Genomic DNA, 19,398 nt, shown 5'->3' on the forward strand with positions numbered 1-19,398 from the left:
TGGACATTCACATACTTATTCTGACTACCAGAAATGACTGTTTTAAAGCCATGGTCTCTTTAACTATTTCTTTCCTGATTTCCATTTTGTGATTCTGACTTGTCTCTATTTTATCGTATCTTGCTGTTAGTTTCTGTTAATTTCTAGTTGATTGCTCTATTGTTCTGACAGTGCCCTAGAGTATCCACTGATCCAGTTATAGACTAGTTATAGATCATTCCTTTTGGCAGAGCTGGTTTGTGTGCCAGAGCCTCGCTGTAACCTGTCATAGAACCTATAGACAATGCATAGGCCCTGGAAGAGTAGGATACTTAATTTGCTCTTTATTGGTTTCCTCACCCAGATCCCTTTCACAGCTGGAGCTGTGTATGAGGGAAGGAGGGTAAGTACTATTCTGCTACATGGTTGCCACTGTTACTCAGTAGATATCTTCTATGACATGGAGTTCACAAGGATGGGATAGTCCAGTGTTTATAGCTGTTAAATATCTCTGTAATAGTTCTCTTGCTTCAGCAATGTAGGAGAGATGGGAACTGGCATTTGACTTCTGAGCTCAACTGAGCAGCTGTCCTGCAGTCAGAGCTGTGGAGGAAAGGAGGATTGCATTTTTTACCAGCTGCCTATTTATGTGATATAAGTCTTCTGCAGCATGGAGCTGTGGAAAATAGGATCTATTAATGTTCACCAGCTGCCAAGACTACCAGGAATAGTCTTTTACACTAATAGATTGGGGATGATGGGAACTGTCACTCAGCTGCTGAGCCTGCTGAAACAGTTCTGCATGGCTCAGCTGTGGGTGGATGCACGAAGTCCCTAGAGTTTAGTATCATAGTTTCCCCTCTGTTCCTACCAGGTTTCTATAAACTTCATTGAATAAGTATTGCTCAATTTATTGTAAGCCCTTTGATAAATCTCCAGAGACTTTGAATGATTGTTTTTGCTTAAAAGATACCTATCTGGGGTAGAGGTTTCTCTGAACTCCTAATATCATCATTCCAGAAGTCCCACCCCACCCCCTCTTATATCTTTTCATCCATATTAAAATAGTGGTTACTTATTATATATGTTCTTCATTTAAAAATTATTATCTTAGGATCAGTGAATAGTTGGGCGTCATGGCATTTTTTTGTATTTCTCACTGTATTAATAAGAGTTAAAGATTTGTTTACATTGTCTTGTCATATATGAGTACCTCGACCCTTGGATCATTGCTGATTTCTTGTTCTAATGCTTTTCTAAAATGTGATACTTTTTTTATGTGATTAAATTCTAATACTGTGCCTCTTAGGGATTTTAGAATGTTTCTGGGATTTGTTTCAGCAAATTACCATGGATTCAAATATTAATTTAAAGCTTAATAATTTAAATATGAGTTGTACTTTTACATTGGTAATCAAATAAAAGGAAAAAAAAACCTTAATTTCCAATTCATTTGGTTAGCAGACTTTGTGTGCCTAAGACCATTCAAATGAAATAGCACTTTTTAAAGCTCCCAAATGATGTGACCAACAGTTTGTGATTTTAAAACAGAAATAAGCTACATTATAATTTAAACTTTTCACAATGAGTTGAAAATTCTGTTTTACCTTTAATTAGCCTCGTGTAGACATACCTTGGAGGTACTGTGGATTTGATTCCAGACCAGCACAATAAAGTGAATATTGTAATAAAATGATTCAAATGAATTTTTCATTTTCCTATTGCATATAAAAGTTATGTGTACACCATGCTGTAGTCTGTCATGTGTGCAACAGCGTTATGTCAAGAAAATATACATACCTCAATTAAAAAATACTTTATTTCTAAAAAATGCTTACCATCATTTGAGATTTCAGCTAGCTGTAATTTCTTTTTTTTTAAGTTTACGTATTTATTTTGAGAGAGACAGCGCAAGTGGAGGAGGGGCAGAGAGAGAGAGGGAGACAGGAGAATCCTAAACAGGCTCCCACTGTCAGCACAGAACCTGACATGAGGCCTGAACTCACGAAGCTGTGAGATCACAACCTAAGCCGAAACCAAGAGTAGGGTGCTTAACAGACTGAGCCACCCAGGCGCGCCTAGCCATAATTTCCTTTTGCTGGTGGAAGGTCTTACCTTGATATTCATGGCCGCTGACTGATCAGGGTGGTGGTTGCTGGAAGTTGGAAGGCTGTGGCAATTTCTTAAAATAAGACAGCAGTGAAGTTTGCCACATCAACTGACTCTTCCTTTTATGAATGGTTTCTCTGTAACATGCGATGGTGTTTGATAGCATTTTACCCATAATAGAACTTGTTTCAAAATTGAAGGTGGTCCTCTCAAGCCCTGCCACTGCTTAATCAGCTAAGTTGACCTAATATTCTAAACCCTTTCTTGTCATTTCAACAATTTTGACAGCATTTCACCAAGAGTAGATTCCATCTCAAGAAACCACTTTTCTGTGCTCATCCATAAGGAGTCACTCCTTATCTGTTAAAGTTTTATCATGAGACTGCAGCAGTTTAAATATAATAATAATGAAAAAGTTTGAAATATGAGAATTACCAAAATATGAGAGAAAGACATGAAGTGAGCAAATGCTGTTGGGAAAATGGCGCTGGTATACTTGCTTGATGCAGGGTTGCCACAAACCTTCAATTTATAAAAATGCAGTATCTGAAGTGAAATAAGATGAAGCACAATAAAGCAAGGTATATACGTGTATTCAATGGATTAGCTGACCATATCAAATTGGAATTCAGTTCTTTTAGTAAATCCTTATTCATACAACTTCAAACCATCCATTACAGGAACTGGGTGAAGAATATCTACAATCCAATTACATAAACAACTTTGAGATCCAAACCTATTTTGTACTATTGTTTTTGCACACTCATATTCTTATCTTTTTCTAACTTTAATAATGATATGTAATAATTTGTATGTTTTTATTCTATGAATTCCCCAAAGAGGATTGCATTTCTACAAAAATTTCTACTTTAAGACAGCCACGTACTTCTGTTGGTAGAGATAACTGATTATTTTAAAATCAGACAAACTTGATCAAAGCCCCAGCTCTGGTACTTCATAACAATGTGACCTTGGGAAGTTCCTTACATATGAATTCTAGTTTCCTCATAAATATAAATGAGGGAATAAACCATAGAACCTATTCATAGGAGTATTGGGATGATCCAGTAAGACAGCGTATATTGCTTGGCTGATAATAATGCTGTTAATAAATATTAGTTATTACATATATCATTGTTTTCCCAGCTTTTTAGCATAGCAATTTCAATGCATTATTATTATCTTAGAGCTGATTATTAATTAGTTTACTTTTCAAAATGACACAATGTGAATTCTTCTTTCAATTTTCTTTTTAGAAATATCCACTTTAAGGGAAAGAGATTGTGGACCAGCCCTTCATATTCCTGGGCTCCTGTTAAAAAGCCAGCGTTCTTTTGTTCATTTAGAAAATAAATAACTTGCTCCAGATTGATGAAAGGGACATGTGAAATTCTGTTAAAGTACAGCAGAAAACAAAGCTAAAATTAAGCTAATGTGCTATATATGCCAACTTTTCCCATAATGTTTACTTAATTTTCTTTACTTTTTCTTTTATGTCATGATTTTTAAAATCTTTTATTCTGATAGTTAACAGCAGTAAAGTAAATGTAGATCTTGGAAGGCTTTCCATAGGAGCATGCCACATCAAAGATTATTTACATAAGAATTTTCCTTTACTTGTTTAATTGTGCTTTTGTCTTGAAATTGTCATTCTTCAATGATACACATTCTTCAATCATACACAATGATATACATTCTTCCATGATACACACTGGCTCAGACTTCACAGTTCTTTCATGTCTGTAGTTTTCTCTATCAAGGATTACTATCCAAGATGTAGACTATCTTAATTTTTTTTGAAGATAACAAGCAGCTGTATTATTGTGAGCACTTTTTGTTTAAGTTGTCCTTAACAGTTGTCACTGTCAGGATTTCTTAATCCATTGGTTCTCACCTTTTTTCGGCACATAGTAAATTACTTGTGATGCTTTTTTGAAATGCATATGCCAAGGCAGATTTCCTCTCTGGAAATTCTGATTTGATGTTGATAGGATCCTAGTATCTATATTTTCTTAAAGTTCTAAAAGTCATTCTGCTACCCTCTCAGGGGCAAGTTATTCATTGTCTTATCCCTTCATATTTATTTGCCTGTCAAACTATTCTATTTCAACCTGTTTCCGTGTTTTCCCCATTTTTGTCATATAATATTGAACCTGCCAAGGTTGTGTATATGTGTGTGTTTCCCATTGAAATCACTGGGAAATTCTTCTGTAGAATAAAGATGAGAGATACTCTAACAGAGTTTAAGTGACTTTAGGATGGACTGCTCTTTGATTTTGAAAATTAAAAAGGTAGCAAAAGTTTTAGCTATAACCAAAAAACTCGGATTTATTCTACATTAATTTTTTTAAACTTATGTCTTGGTTTTGCCAATGTGGGATTAGTGATCATAGTAAGGAAGAGGGACTTCCAAAGGTAGTCCAAAGGTAGAGGGACTACCAAAGAAAGTAATATATGGAAAAAATACAGGTATATTTGCTAAAATAGATTTAATTCTGTAACTTAAGGAATAAGATGTCTTATTTTTTTTTTAATTTTTTTTAACGTTTATTTATTTTTTTTGAGACAGAGACAGAGCATGAATGGGGGTGGGTCAGAGAGAGAGGGAGACACAGAATCTGAAACAGGCTCCAGGCTCTGAGCCATCAGCACAGAGCCCGACGCGGGGCTGGAACTCACAGACCGTGAGATCATGACCTGAGCCGAAGTCGGACGCTCAACCCACTGAGCCACCCAGGTGCCCCATGATGTCTTATTTTTTAAAAGAGAAATTATCTCACTTTCTCCACCTCTTACACAGATGTGTTTGTTTCTTTTTTATCTCTTTAGAAGTATCTCAATATATATCTATTCAGTTAATGCACTGGATATAAGCACTTGAGCTAAAGCTATTTTAGATGCTGACACATTCTTAAAATGACTTTTCTTTTTATCCTAAATAACTTTTGGGAAGAATTTTCCAAAGGAAGTAGTAGTTGACTCAGTGTGTTAAAGTTCAAAGCTGGAACTATTGCTAACATGGCTGTTACAGTGAGTGGAAAGTGCTCAAGAAATTAAATTCAGCATATTGCTTTTATTTTATCTTACTTTGAGTCTTATTCATTAAAACTTCCAATTTGACACAAATAAGATATGAACATATTTCTTGGTTAACAGTTTTGTTTTACTACTGTATAGAGACAATGACAACAGGCTCCTCCCCCCTTCCTTGTGTGTGTGTGTGTGTGTGTGTGTGTGTGTGTGTGTGTGTGTGTGGTGTTTGTTTTAAGGTAGAACAGTTAGAAAAGGAGTTTTCCCTTGTGAATTTTTTCTATACAGAGTTTTTTATTTCATCCTGAATTTACATTTACAAGTTATTTTCTTGGTTCTGTCACAATTTGTGTATTTTTTAAATTAAATTACACTCTGTTGTTTTTATTGTTTAAATGTAAGGAATTTGGATATTTTTCAAATCATAGCAGATATGAGAAGCATTGAAACTTATTGAATTTTGACCTAGTTGACAGATTAGCAAAAACAGGTGTATAGAATAGCCTGAGGGGCACCTGGATGGCTCAGTTGGCTGAGCGTCTGGCTCTTGACTTTGGCTCAGGTCATGATCTCACAGTTCGTGAGTTCAAGCCCACATCAGGCTCTGTGCTGTCAGCACAGAGCCTGTCTCTGTCTCTCTCTCAAAATAAATAAATAAACTTAAAAAAAAAGAATAGCCTAAAAAGGGGGCATTTAGGTGGCTCAGTTGGTCACGCATCCAACTCTTGGTTTCAGCTCAGGTCCTGATCTCATGGTTCGTGAGATCGAGCCCTGCATTGGGCTCTTCACTTACAGCATGGAGCCTGTTTAGGATTCTCCCTCTCCCTTTCTCTCTGCCTCTTCCCCCACCCTCTCAAAATAAATAACTAAACTTAAAAAAAAAAAAAGGAATAGCCTGAAAAAGACAAAGAAGAAAATGTAGTTTGGTTTAGGATTTATATGCACACACCAAATAAATTATAACTATACTGTTTTAAGATGTACTCTATGTTTCTTGGCCCTCTTGTGCCTAATCTAAACATTTTCTGTGTCCATTTTTTGGTGATACGTAGTTCCTGGTCATCGCATTCTTCTTAAAGAGTTTTGTATACAGTCTTCTCAAAATCTGAAGCTTTCTTTTCTCATGCTGGTGTTTTGTGTACACATGTTTCAGCCAAAGTATATATACAAAACTTATCCTTACAGATATCCTTATAGATATCTACACATCTCAAGATATTTCTATTAAACTAGATATTTACACACACACACACACACCCATTCTTCTTTTAGTCTCTATTTCGGAAGCGTGACTGATGTATTGATCTTTAATTCTGTGTATTAGAAACCAGATGCTAAAACCCAAAGAGTGCTTGACACATTAATAGTGCTTGTAAATACCATTTTGACTACTTTAATGAGAAAATAAGAATGAGTAGATTCTTTCTAGTCTTAGAACATCTCATGAAGAGAATTTCTCATGTATTTGTTTTTTCTTCTTGTTACGTTCAAATATGAGTATTGAATCAGATATATGCCAGAATTTTTATATATTAGGCACATGAATTTTCTGCTATTCATAGCAGATGATGCAACATTTCTACATAAACTTAAGTTTTTCTGAAATTATCTTGATTAAAATTCTTGATATATTAATTTCCCATGTTAACCAACCTTGGTTTTATTGAAAGTGTCAGTCCTTTCCATTTTCTGTAAAGGTTAAGTATGCCTGAAATACCTTTTGGTAGGGATTGCTTTGAGTTTTAGCAGTGTACCATATGTTAAATGCCAGGCTGAAGTATCACATGCCTGCTGTATTCCATTTTTCAAAGCATCTACTTGCTAGTGTTTTATTTGAACTCTTAACTTGTTTGTACTGTTTTATAAGGGAGAGCATATTACATTTAGGAGACTAGTTTTTCCCAGGGTGTAGAATTACTTGTATTGTATAAAGTCCTGCTCCAAGGAGGGGGAAACAACTTTGTTTTCTCTTCTTTTGATATTTTCCCTTGATTAAAGATTGCTAGCTTTTTGTGCAGAGAGGGGAGAAATAAATATTTAGGATGTGTGAGACCTGTTCTATATCTTTTTTTAAATTCCATTATTTTGTTAACCCAAAGGTATGAAATAAATTTATAGTTTCAGTTACTTGATTGAACAAGGATTCTCATAAATTCCAGCTTTTATCGTATGATCAGATTTTTCCTGGACAAATACGGATGTTTGCTGTTGCCAATAGACTTTGGCCTAACAGCATGCTAGATACTAGTGATTGGTTTGGAACTAACGACTTGGCTTGTCCATTCTTATCCCTCCCACCAAACTTAACCTCAGCAGAGGATTGAGAAAGTTTGGTAGTTGAGAATAGCTCTGTGTGCCTCTGAGTTTCTTGGGCTAAGCCAGAATTTTGCATGCAAGGCTATTCTTGTGGTTTTTCCAGCCATGCCAAAACCAAAAGGCGTTGGAAATCTTGCAAGAGAACTTGTTCTAATATAGATTTAAAGCTTGCTTTTTTATATTATGAGTGGTATATCAGCCTGAGAGTCACAGGAATAAAGGGTAGAATACTTCATACTGTATTGAGGATATAAATTTCAAATTTCTGCTTCAAAGCAGATATTGAAAAATACCTCCAAAGATTAAAAAAATGTAAATTTGTGGGATTTATGTAGTTAGTTGTTTCTTAAGACATGTAAGACCTGCCTTTTCCCCATTGGTTATTATTGGCTTACCTTCTAAAATGCATTTTGAATGCTGTGGGTTCAATTTTTATATCACATCAGGTTAATGTATGTAACTAATGTTGATCACATTTGAAAATTTTATCAATATGAGTCCTGCACACCCAGATGTTGTTGATTCATTATAAGATTTTTGCCTATTATCATAAAAATATATTATTATCATAATAATAAAAAATATAAAAAATATTATCAAGCTACTCTATCATAAGTATCTTCCATTCATAATAATACTGTCTCTCCATATTGACCTGAATGAAGTTTGACCTATTCTCATGGGACTGAAAGTTTTTTTCCAAATTTTCCTTTTATCTAAGCTTATTAAATCGGTTTCTACATCTAGTAATAATGCTGGAAGAGTGATTATATTCTTTACAGAATATAATTTCTGTAACTATTCTAGTCAGTGTAATATATCAGTTATGTAGTTCTCATTCTCTCCTTATTCCAATGACCTGAATTGTCAGCAAGGTCTATCTGGATTCAGGCATTTTCAGTGTTAGTGCCTAAAAAGTGTTAGGGGAAAAATTGATGTGTGTGTTACAGATTTACTTTTATTAATTTTTATTCTTATTCTTTTTTTCTTTTCTTTTCTTTTCCTTCCTTCCTTTCCTTTCCTTTCCTTTCCTTTCTTTCCTTTCCTTTCCTTTCCTTTCCTTTCCTTTCCTTTCTTCTTTTCCTTTCTTTCTTTCTTTCTTTCTTTTCTTTTCTTTTCTTTTCTTTTCTTTTCTTTTCTTCTTTTCTGTCACCAATATTCCAGTTAGTGAAAGACTGCATATCATAGTTCTTAGAGGCAGAAAAGATAAACTGATGAAAGTTTTTCTTATTCAATTTTTTAAATCCAAATGAGGATCTCTCACAAAAAGCTATTTTTAATTTTTTAAATCTTTTGCCTGTTTGAAAGGATACAAGAGAGGACTGATTACCTATATTCTTTGAATGATAAGACAGAGACTCTGAGGAAGGAAAGCAGAGATGTAATAGCCAGTGACATTTGGGACAGTAGCATCTTAAGATGTCTGTGACGTTTGTAATTAGTGTGCTACCCAGTATCATAATAGAAGGCTGATTTTGATTTTATATTTAAGTTCTTGTTAATCATCAGCTTTGGGGATACTTTATATATGAGAATATAGATTTTATACCAAGGATAAATTATCAGACCATAGGATTTACCCTATTATTTTCAAAGTTATTTTTTTTGACAAGGTAACATAGGTATGCATATGCAGTATAAAATTTGAAAGATATGGAAGCATCAAGTTCAAGGATTATTCTCTTTTCTTGCTTTAGCAATATATTCATGTAACCAAATGTTTTTAGTAATTAATCCATGGTAACAACCTAATGTAGGCCAATGTTCATCTAGCAAGCACCACTTTGTGCCATTTTCTAATGGTGAAATACTTCCATACCAGTTAGTATATTAATAATTCTTCTGAACCACTTTAATGATTTTGTTCCTTCCTCTGGGGCTTCTCTCTTACCGCATACAATCAAGCTGGAGCTTGGCATTGCAGGAGGTTTGGTATGTGCTCCATTACCGGGGATGGATTTCTGATTGTTTGGTGCCCAGTCTGGTTGATTTTAAATCTTTTACATATCACCTCAAATATTTTCACTTCTGTAGAAAAAGAACCCAGTGAAAGTATTTTACCTTGTCATCAACATTATTCTCTTTATAATGGAAAAAAAAACATAAAGAAAAATTTAATCTTCGTTAATAAGTCCTCTAATAAAATTGGTTTTAATGAAAACTCTAATCTCTCTCCATGTTGATGGCTTTACAGTGGGAAAACATTCTTTTCTAATCTTTGAGGTCTATATTTAATGAATGATGAATCTCGATTAATTTGGAGGAAAATGCTTCACTTTAATGATCTTAAATCTAGTAAATGAAAAAAAAATGTTGATCCTCACTTGTATTTACCTAGCATCAGTTATCATGAAAAGTAAGGAATTTAGTTCTCAGATACCAGCAAATGGTTAGAATAATCCTATATCGAAGTATCAACATAAAGAATTAAATTAGCATTCATAATTTCACAGAACTCCTCTGTCATCAGCAGAGAGGAAACTCTATTATTCTCCCCCTTTATTAAAGGTAAAAAAATCTTACGTAGAGAAGCATAGTACTTTTATCAAACACATAAGCAGAGGAAATTTTAGATAAAAGCCAGGTCATTCAAAGTGTGATGCAGGGCTCTATTAAACCAGTTATACTGCCTCCTTGGAACATTAATGCATGTGTATTTAAGCCAAATATTTCTGACATTGAGATAGGTTTCTTTTTTCCCATGGTCTCTGATATTTCAGAAAATGAGACGCATAGTTTTTGCTGCAACCAGGTGCTCTGTTGTTTTAGTCACAATTCTTTTTTTTTCCTTCCCTCCCTCCCTCCCTCCCATCCTCCCTCCCTCTGTCTCTTTCTTTTCTTTCTTTTTCTTCCTTCTTTCCTTCCTTCCTTCCTTCCTTCCTTCCTTCCTTCCTTCCTTCCTTCCTTCCTTCCTTCCTTCAACTGTAGCTCTTACTCAAGTCACAAGGAACAATATTGTGGCATCTGAGGGTGAGGCATATCCATATGGCAGCTTTTCAGAAGTTTAAAGTATCTGGAGGCAGACATGCAGAGGCTCTGTGCTGTACTTAATTTTAGAAACTTCTTAATTTTAATGTGTTGTCCATGGCACAAAAGAAATTTTCACTGGGAGACTTTTGTGGTGTTTGAGGTAACAACTCTTATGTTACTAGAATCCCTTAACAACAAGGCCAACAGGAATGATTCCCTCTGTCCTGAAGATTTTCTTTGGCTTTCACAGCGTCCAAAGCACTTTATAACATGGCTAGACTATATTGAATTTCCATGTTTAGATCTACACCCATAATTTAACATTTTTCTTTTTGAATTATATAGTACTATTGTATGCAATTCAAATACATAGAAAAACCTGAGGATCACTGCAATTCCAAATACTTGAAATCTGTAGCAGGATACATTTTTTGTAGCCTCAACATGACCTTGTTAATTTTCCTTTTTTAAATGAAGGAAAAGGGAAAGAGAAATCTTTTGTTTTTTAATCCATTTTTTCCCATAATTTTAGGTAGTAGTGTTTGTCCTGTTTTTTAAAAAGAACTATGACCAAATTCATCACTATCACTCCTCAGACATACTTTCAAGAAAAGATGCACCTTCATTCTCCCCAAGAGAATGTTGAATTTACAGGACCTAACTTCTGCCAGCCAGGGTAGCAGGAGATCATGAACTTAAGCCTGAATTTGCATCCAGTTTTGAGTAAATGAAAGCCTTAAGTCCATACTGAAGTCTTTTCTATAGAGAGTTATACTTCCTAATCCTTCTTCCATTGCACTTTTAAATCACCTCTCAATAATAGGTTTTAATCACATTATTTGTGATTAAATACTCACATTATCCCAACAAAATTTTCTAAAATATCTAAATATTGTTTTCAGAGATAGCCTGATGTTCTCTTCTAACACATCCATATGTGTATATATCAACTGGATTACTAGCTCACTCACCAGAGGCCTTTTATATATATATATATATATATATATAATATGTTTGATTTGTGATACATCAAACCTCCACACTACAGGTCATGAAAGCTATAGATTGATGTCTTAGGCCCCCAAATTGGCAAGAGATATTTTTGATTAGTCAAGAGTCATTGAACACTAAGACAAGTTGGAAACCAGGCTCAACATTTGGAGCCAAATTTAGTCAGCTGCCATCATTTGGACACTCTTGTCTTAATTTTTATAGTCTTTGTTGCCAATCTATTTATAAAATGGAGAAAGTTAAGTATTGTAAATGAACTGCATGCTAATAGAGTGTCCAGATGAAGTTCACGTATTACTTGCCAGATATACTTGTAAAATACCTATGGCACTTTTTTGTGAGAGTATGAAAAACACTCAGCTTGTTCTTATTAGGATTAACTCCTCATTACCAGAGAGGAAAATTGCATGACTCTTATTTATACTAAATAAAAAATGTTTTAGGCATGGTACATTAATTATAAGTTCCTAATATTATTGTATCTGAGTTGCCCACAAAGATCAGTGCTATGGATTTTTATTCTTTCACAAATTGTCCATTGGTGGAGAAAGTTTTAATAGCATTTGAGTGCTTTTGCTACTTTGCTTTGTTCAAAGATATTTTAAAAAATGGTTTATAGATGCTTCCTTGTTTAAATCCTTTAAGGGTTTCTCTTCTCATTGCAATTAGAATAGAATTAAAATGCCTTTTGATGGTTCTCCATAGGTCTGGTCTTCTACCTACTTTTCTGATCTCTGATTCACTTTTCAGGCACAGGGTCAACAAGACCCCAGTCCTTCTGGTAAGAAATTTGACCTGGTTAAGGATAAAAAGAAGTCTGGTGTAGCTATAGCATCTGATGGAATTCTCTGGTTCATATGATCCACATTGGCCTTTTTTCTAGTTCTTGAACTCATCAGCCTTATTTCTACCCTTGGACTTTGCATTTTTTCCTTTGATGGAAATGTTCTTCCCCCAGACATTTTATATGGCTGAACTTCTGTTCACTTGTGATATCTCAACTCTATTTGTGCCTCTCCACAGAGATCTTTCTTGACTATCCTTTTTAAAAATTGTCTTTTCCAGTATTTTTTTAAAAAAAATTTTTTTTACGTTTATTTTTGAGACAGAGAGAGACAGAGCATGAACAGGGGAGGGTCAGAGAGAGGGAGACACAGAATCTGATACAGTCTCCAGGCTCTGAGCTGTCAGCACAGAGCCCGACGCGGGGCTCGAACTCACGGACCGCGAGATCATGACCTGAGCCGAAGTCGGCCGCTTAAACGACTGGGCCACCCAGGCGCCCCTGAAGTATTTTTTTAAATCCTGTCTTTTTCTTCATAGCCTGTAACATCAGAAATGGTTTACTGTCTAACGTCCAATCTTCCTTGTCTTCCCCACTCTCTCTATCCCGTTGCCAATAATGTAAGTTCAGGAGAGTCAAGCTCATGTCTGTTTTGTTCACTCTGTATCCCCAGTACCTAGAGCAGCACCTAGAATAAAGTATACATTCAATAAATATTAGTTGAATAAATGAAGATTAAATAAATGATGAAGGGGCTGTAAAAATAGAGTAAGTGCTTAGTTCGTGAAGAGAAATCTGTTTCATCTGGTTAGAACAGCTAAGACAAACCAGGAACAAAGTGTGTGGATCTGAATTCAATTCCTTGTTCCGTGGAGTCATTTTATATGATTTTGGGCATGTTTCTTAACCTCAGTGCCTGTTTCTTTATCTGTGAAATAATGAGGTAGAGCCCATGGAAAAAAGATGGATGAATTGGTTGGTAAAATGACTGAGATTCATCATTTTTCCAAATGTATCTCAGTCAAGGAGGCTCTCCTTTTCGATAGCAAACTTGCTTGCAATATGTTTGAAAAGCTGAGATAATATTATAAGATATGCTAATAGTTTAATAGCCTTGCAAAATTTAAAGTAATAGTTTGTTTAAAAAGAAAACATGAAAGTATCCCTTAAGAGTTTTAATGTACTCATTTTGCAGATATCTTTTAGTTTTGCTTATTGTATTTTTAGTTAAAAACTGGAAAATATCTGAAATATATTTTTGAAAAGCAAACTTATGTTTTTTCAAGAAAGGTGAAATTGTGCTTGACTTCAAATGACCCTTTGCAACAATTATTTCGTACTACTGTAGTCAAAAAGCTGAACTAAGAATATAATTACAGACATCATTAACATCAAAGTTCTAATAGTTCGTCTATAAAGAGGCAAACAATCAGGCTTGGACATGCCAAAATCATGATTTATTTCTTCAGTTCATCCAACACATATTTGTCTAATGTCTTCTGTGGGTGAGGTACTACTGCAGATATATTGGGTAGGTACGTGAGTGAATTGAACAAAAGATGTTCTTCTAGGGCTTAAATTTTAGTCTATTTATTCTATCCTTTACTTCCAGCTTGCTCTGTAACTTTATACCTTTCTTCATTTGCAAAGTATGACTTAGAGGATTGATACAGAAAATTTGGGGGTGGCTTTTAAAATCATGTAATTACTGTTGCCTAAAATTAGCTACAGCGTGTTCTTTTGAGGTTATATCCTAAATACCAACATGATATTAATGTTTTGGAGACCATCTGGTTCTTTAGACACATCTGCTTTGCAAATCTGGACAAGTCATTTAATTTGATCAGGCCGGATCAGATCTGTAAGAATTGGACTATTTCAGGGGAGAAGAAAAACTGGATTTGTTGAGACAGTAGACTGTAGTTTGGGTTGTAGTAGTATATTTTGGCTATACTTTCCAGCATATATTCAATTCCATTAAAAATATGTATCTACTGCTTATGGTATTGGTTGGAGTAGAGTGGTTTTTGACTTAATATATTTATTTTCTATGAGTCTAATAATTGTAGAATTTATAACATACTTTTCCTTCCAAGAACTTTGCGGTCCTTCACACACTTCATTTTATTTATTCAGAATTTGTCCTATGGAGTAGAAAGGATGGACATTTCTAGTCAAAGATAATAACTTAAAAATTGAAATACTTGGTAGGGATTGAATGTGCTTAGCAACGAATTTGGTAAATGAACTTGGTAGTTACAGTTTGAAGCTTAGTGAACTTTCCAGTGAATATTGGTATTGTCCATAATATGATTTGTATAAAAAATATTCATTTTAGTACAAGGATCATCATTCACCAGATACCTATTACATGTGTGCGCTGTGTATGATTAATAGCAAATTATAATTCCTGCACTAAAGGAACCTACACTCTTGTTCACATATTTGAAATTCTTTTCAAAGAGGTATGGTTATTGGTTTTCCTTAAACTCAATGAATTAAATCCCCTAGGATGACACAGGCCATCCCTGATAGAACTGAGGCTAAAACCTAAATATGTTGAAAACTAATAAAACTTACCCTGCCTTTAATAACATTTTTCATTACAGAATATGTGGATACATCTTTGTTTTTCTCCTCTACATACCATGAGTCTTCATGCTGTATCTTTGTTGAGAGTAGTTTAAAATAGCTTATAAAGGAAATAATTCTTTCGGACACCTCTTTATAATGTTGTTCCTTGTATCTTTGATATTTATAGACAAAACTACGGAGGAAGAAAAATGCATTGCAGGGAAATGTTAAGATTAATGTTCATTTTTATACTTACACAAAATAATAAAGGCAATTACTATCGTATATTACATTGGAACATAACTATCCAGTTATATAATGATGGATCACACTGTAAAAGCAGGTGGCTAGTGTCAGTTTGTGTTTTCAGTGTGTCCATAATGATTGATATTGTAGTTGTAAGTCAAGTTTTTGGAAATTACCTGTTTTGTTTGGACTGTGGCACCGATAATACAGTGTTGAGTAGTATTAGACCAAATTTTAAAACTCTCTTGTTATTACATACAAGGTTTTCTTATATCTGGCACCTGCTTAGTTTGCTACCTTCCTGCCTCCACTCTTAACTCCAACTATTCTTATCTATTTAATATTCTTTGCATATAACAGTGAACCTTACAGGCAGGCTTCGGGCATCTTTTCTTTAATACATACCTTGCATATTCCTGTGGTGTGTGGTTATCTAGAGAATGTTTCTCTTCAACAATAGACTGCACTCAGTGAGGAGAGACTTTTTTTTAAATCCTTGTATTCCTAGTATCTTCCTTCATGTCCCTTCTGCAGATGGGTGGATTTAAGTAACTGAATGGGGCTAAGATGAGAGGTTTGAACTATATAAAAGGCTGGTTACTTCTGCATAGTTTTTCGCCATGTTCCATAACCATAGCTTTGGCTCTTATTTGACTCATTGTCCTATAGTAAGTACTTGCCTCCTTGAAGTTTGGATGAAAGTGAGCATATGGTGTACAAATAAATTACTAGAAAAAAAATACTGTTTAATTGTGTTTCTTAATAATGGTGAGAAAATGTTTTGTTTCACTAACTTACCTGTTCCTCCAAAGGAGGAATCTACTAAAGATCTATATAATCTATGAAATCTGCTAAAATTGGTTAAACTGTGAGATTATTTGAAACCATGGCAAATAAGAAAGTGAAAACAGTTTTTTCTATTAAGCAAAACAGTCTGTCATATCCAAATTCCCAGAAAAGAATGGCATTTTTCTATCTATGAAAGATGTCATGAATATACTCAAGAGAATTGTTTATGACTATACTGTTCTTTAAATTTCCTGAAGTCCAACACTATATTATATTTTACCAAAGGTAAATTATAATTTTACATTATCGAATCACAGTTTAAGTGGTTAAATTTTGTGGCCTTATATAAATTAATCATTATGAAATCTTTAGAGGATGTATAATGAATAAATGAAGGGCTAAAGCAGTTCGGTAAAGCACTTCTTTAAATTTTGGTTAAACCTCAGTCAGAGCTTTATTTTCCTTTACTAATTTGCTAGTAATTATGCAGCTTCAGAGTGACAACTATTGAATTATAGGAGTGGTAGCATCATCAGACAGTTTAACATTTGCAAAAGAAAGTTAATTATCTGAAAATTTGAGACTTATCCTGAGGTTTAAAAAATATTTTTGTGTAAGTTTTTAAAAATACATGCATATTTATTTATTTAGCTCCTTAATGCATGTTGTTTCCAACCAAGTAAATCTATTTTCAAAACAGAGATTATTGAAGAGATTTGGCTTATTTTTCTTTTCTTGGTGAATGTGCCAAAGGTCTGTTTTCTATAAGACATGTGTCTGTTTCAACTTACTATTTCGATTATGAGTAGTTTATTATCCAGAGAGACCTTCAAAAATAGAATATTTGCTAAAGAATTCTTATGTATATGGTTGAATACATATTTTAGAATGATTTAGAATTTATAAATAGCATATAATATAATATTGGGAACATGTTAAGTATAACATATAATGCTTTCATAAAAAGGAAAGAAAAAAGATAATAATGTATTAAGCATTTCCAATAAGGAAGTGAGTGGGTGGAACATCTTCAAATGCTGATTTGGCTTCCCTTAAGATAGTGTTAACGTCTTTATATTTAGCTGACTGAAGTTCCAGCATTTACACTACCCACTTAAGTTTGTCCAGTCTCCTAAGTTTTATTACTCCTTATGAATACTGCCTTGAGATTCTGACTTCCACACTTTGACTTCTACCTTTTTATATTAGGGGCGTGAACTTCCTGGGGGGCAGTTCTTTTATGTATGAAATTGCTCAGAGTTTCCATCTGCTTTCACTTGACTTGTGGTCTTGAAGATCATGCTTGGCCCATGGGATATTACAGTGTGCCGAGAGGATGTGGAGTTTTGTCAGCCAGTGAAATATGTCTGTTTTTTTTTTCTTTTTCTTTTTCTTTTTTTTTTTTTTCCAGCAGCTTTCATACACTCCTCATCCTGTGTGGTCTTCACCGAACTGAATTTATATTTAACAGAACTGCTCACCCTCTTTATCATCTTCTATGACTTGGCCTTTTTTGAGGAGAAGGTGTGTGGAAGTAACATCGGAGCCAAAAAACTGTAGTGTTGGCAATAGGAAAACTTAAAACTGAAAGCTTAAAGTAGGTTATATATGAATGTGTTCAATATTCACAAATGTGTATTTTGTAATGCAGAAGAGTGTTGTATTTCAGATATGTACAACTGTCAAAAAAAATTCCCATGCCAACAGTAGACTCCAAGTTTTGTCTGAGATCCAAATGACTTTTTTGCTTGTTTTTAGGCACTACTGCAGTCTTCAGTTAAGCAACAAGTAGAAGCTATTGAAAAACAGTACATTTCTGCAATTGAGAAACAAGCACACAAGTGTGAAGAGTTGTTAAATACTCAGGTAATAAAATTGCACATCCATTATATATTTATACTTTTCTGACTCTCCTCCCCTGAGAGCTCTATAACTGTTTATTCAGTTTCGTGCCATTTACTTTCCTTGGTGTATTTTGGAGGAAAAAACTATGCTTATGTAAACTCAATGTTAAAGTTTGGGAATTTTATGAAAGACTAAAAATAGAGCTAAAGGCCTAAAATATGTGGCTTTCCACCAAATTAATGATTCTTATGTTAATTTCTGAGTTATAGTATTATTCATCAAATAACAGAGGCAAAGAGATGACTGTGAACGTATTATGGCATGTGAAACGATTTTTAGTGCTATGAGATTTATAAATAATATTTGCATTTTTGAAAGTACTTATTTATGTTTAAGTTACCTTTCATTGCATATAGGCATTGGTTTCTATTTTAATTTTTCCATTAAATTTGTTTCTTTTCTTGATTTAATGTCTTAGAAGACATAAAGACATGATTACATTGAACAATCAGTTGAGCATTTATGGAGGTGTTATAGTGTAAATAATATATTCAAGAAATTCCCAGAAACACTTGTAAATAACGTAAAACTTGGTAGGTGAAAATAAAACCAGCTTTGTTTAAAGGAACTCTTTTATATCATGAGAAAGCATACTGAGAATTTGGAAAACAAAGTTAGGTGTAGAATTTAAATGGAGAAGTAAATATGCTACCCTATTACCAAGATTAGGGTCAATTCTATTAAATATTTTTCAGTGTCATTTTAATAAATGGCTTGGAAGAAGAAGTACATAGGGAATTTTATAAATTTAATATAACAACTATACTCTTTTGGGTGTCGAAATACTAGGTCACCAGAACTATGAAGTGTATGACTTTGTGAATGGACAGAAAAATTATGGAGAAGAGTTAAGGTCACAGAACTGTGAAATAGCATAAAGCATGTATTAGCCAGGGCAGGGCAGGTTATGCCCTGTCTCTCTCGCTTCAGACAGCAAAGACTTATATCTTACTCATGCTACAGATACAGATGCAATGTCTTGGGCCCTAGTCCCATTTTGTCTTCACCCTAGTGTAGTTCCTATGTGGAACAATACCTTTTAACATTGCAGAATGAATAGAAGCCCAGATATCCTACCAGTAATTAAATATTCTGGACTGGAAATGACGCTTCCACTCTCAATTTATATCAGTAGTGCTTTACTTCATCATAATGAGGTCAGGTAGTGAGATCCTACTATGAATATGAAAGGGAGGGAACAGGAAATATTTGGTAAACAGCATTAATTATGCCACAGTTGGCTCTTATGGTTGCCAAATATTCCCAGTTTCCATCTTACTGGCAAATTTGCTTACCCTGTCTCCTTGGGAGAAAATCTGAAAGTTCTTTCCAAGCTATGGCCTCAAGCTCAAAAGCCCAGGATCTTTGGATGATAGGTAGGGAATGATGTACCATAGTGTCTACATTATCAGGTCCAGATATATAGTCCCTTTTGATCTAAAGAACTAGAAACTAAAATACATGTTGTTTACCTTCAACATATTTAGTATATAGTAGCAAGATAAAGGTATTTACTGTAAACACTCTCAGTAGGAAGGATGAAGAATCAGATGAACAGCTGTCATTAGTATGTAGCAATTCTAAAATCTCAATGGACAGATTAAATAACATGTGTTATGGGGATAGGATTGCTCTTTGATTGACCATGATTCTGTTTAGGCTTTAGGGACAGAGTTTCTAGTCCA

At 34.2% G+C, this 19,398-nt stretch overlaps 1 protein-coding gene across 28 annotated transcripts in view; it reads left to right on the top strand.

The window, feature by feature from the left end:
• CCDC91 (coiled-coil domain containing 91) overlaps window positions 1–19,398 on the top strand; it is a 381,398-nt gene that overhangs the window by 188,842 nt on the left and 173,158 nt on the right. For 26 of the 28 annotated variants that reach the window (XR_008300195.1, XM_053226085.1, XM_015065239.3 and 23 more), the window contains one exon: window positions 17,567–17,674. The exons of the other annotated variants lie outside the window; for them this stretch is intronic. Coding sequence is in view for 25 of the 26 variants with exons in the window: in XM_053226085.1 (XP_053082060.1) it covers window positions 17,567–17,674 (108 nt within the window). In the remaining variant the exon portion in view is untranslated. The remainder of the gene's footprint in view (window positions 1–17,566; window positions 17,675–19,398) is intronic. 28 annotated transcript variants of the gene reach the window in all.

Source organism: Acinonyx jubatus, chromosome B4 (assembly GCF_027475565.1).
Source record: "Acinonyx jubatus isolate Ajub_Pintada_27869175 chromosome B4, VMU_Ajub_asm_v1.0, whole genome shotgun sequence".
Classification (NCBI taxonomy): domain Eukaryota; kingdom Metazoa; phylum Chordata; class Mammalia; order Carnivora; family Felidae; genus Acinonyx; species Acinonyx jubatus.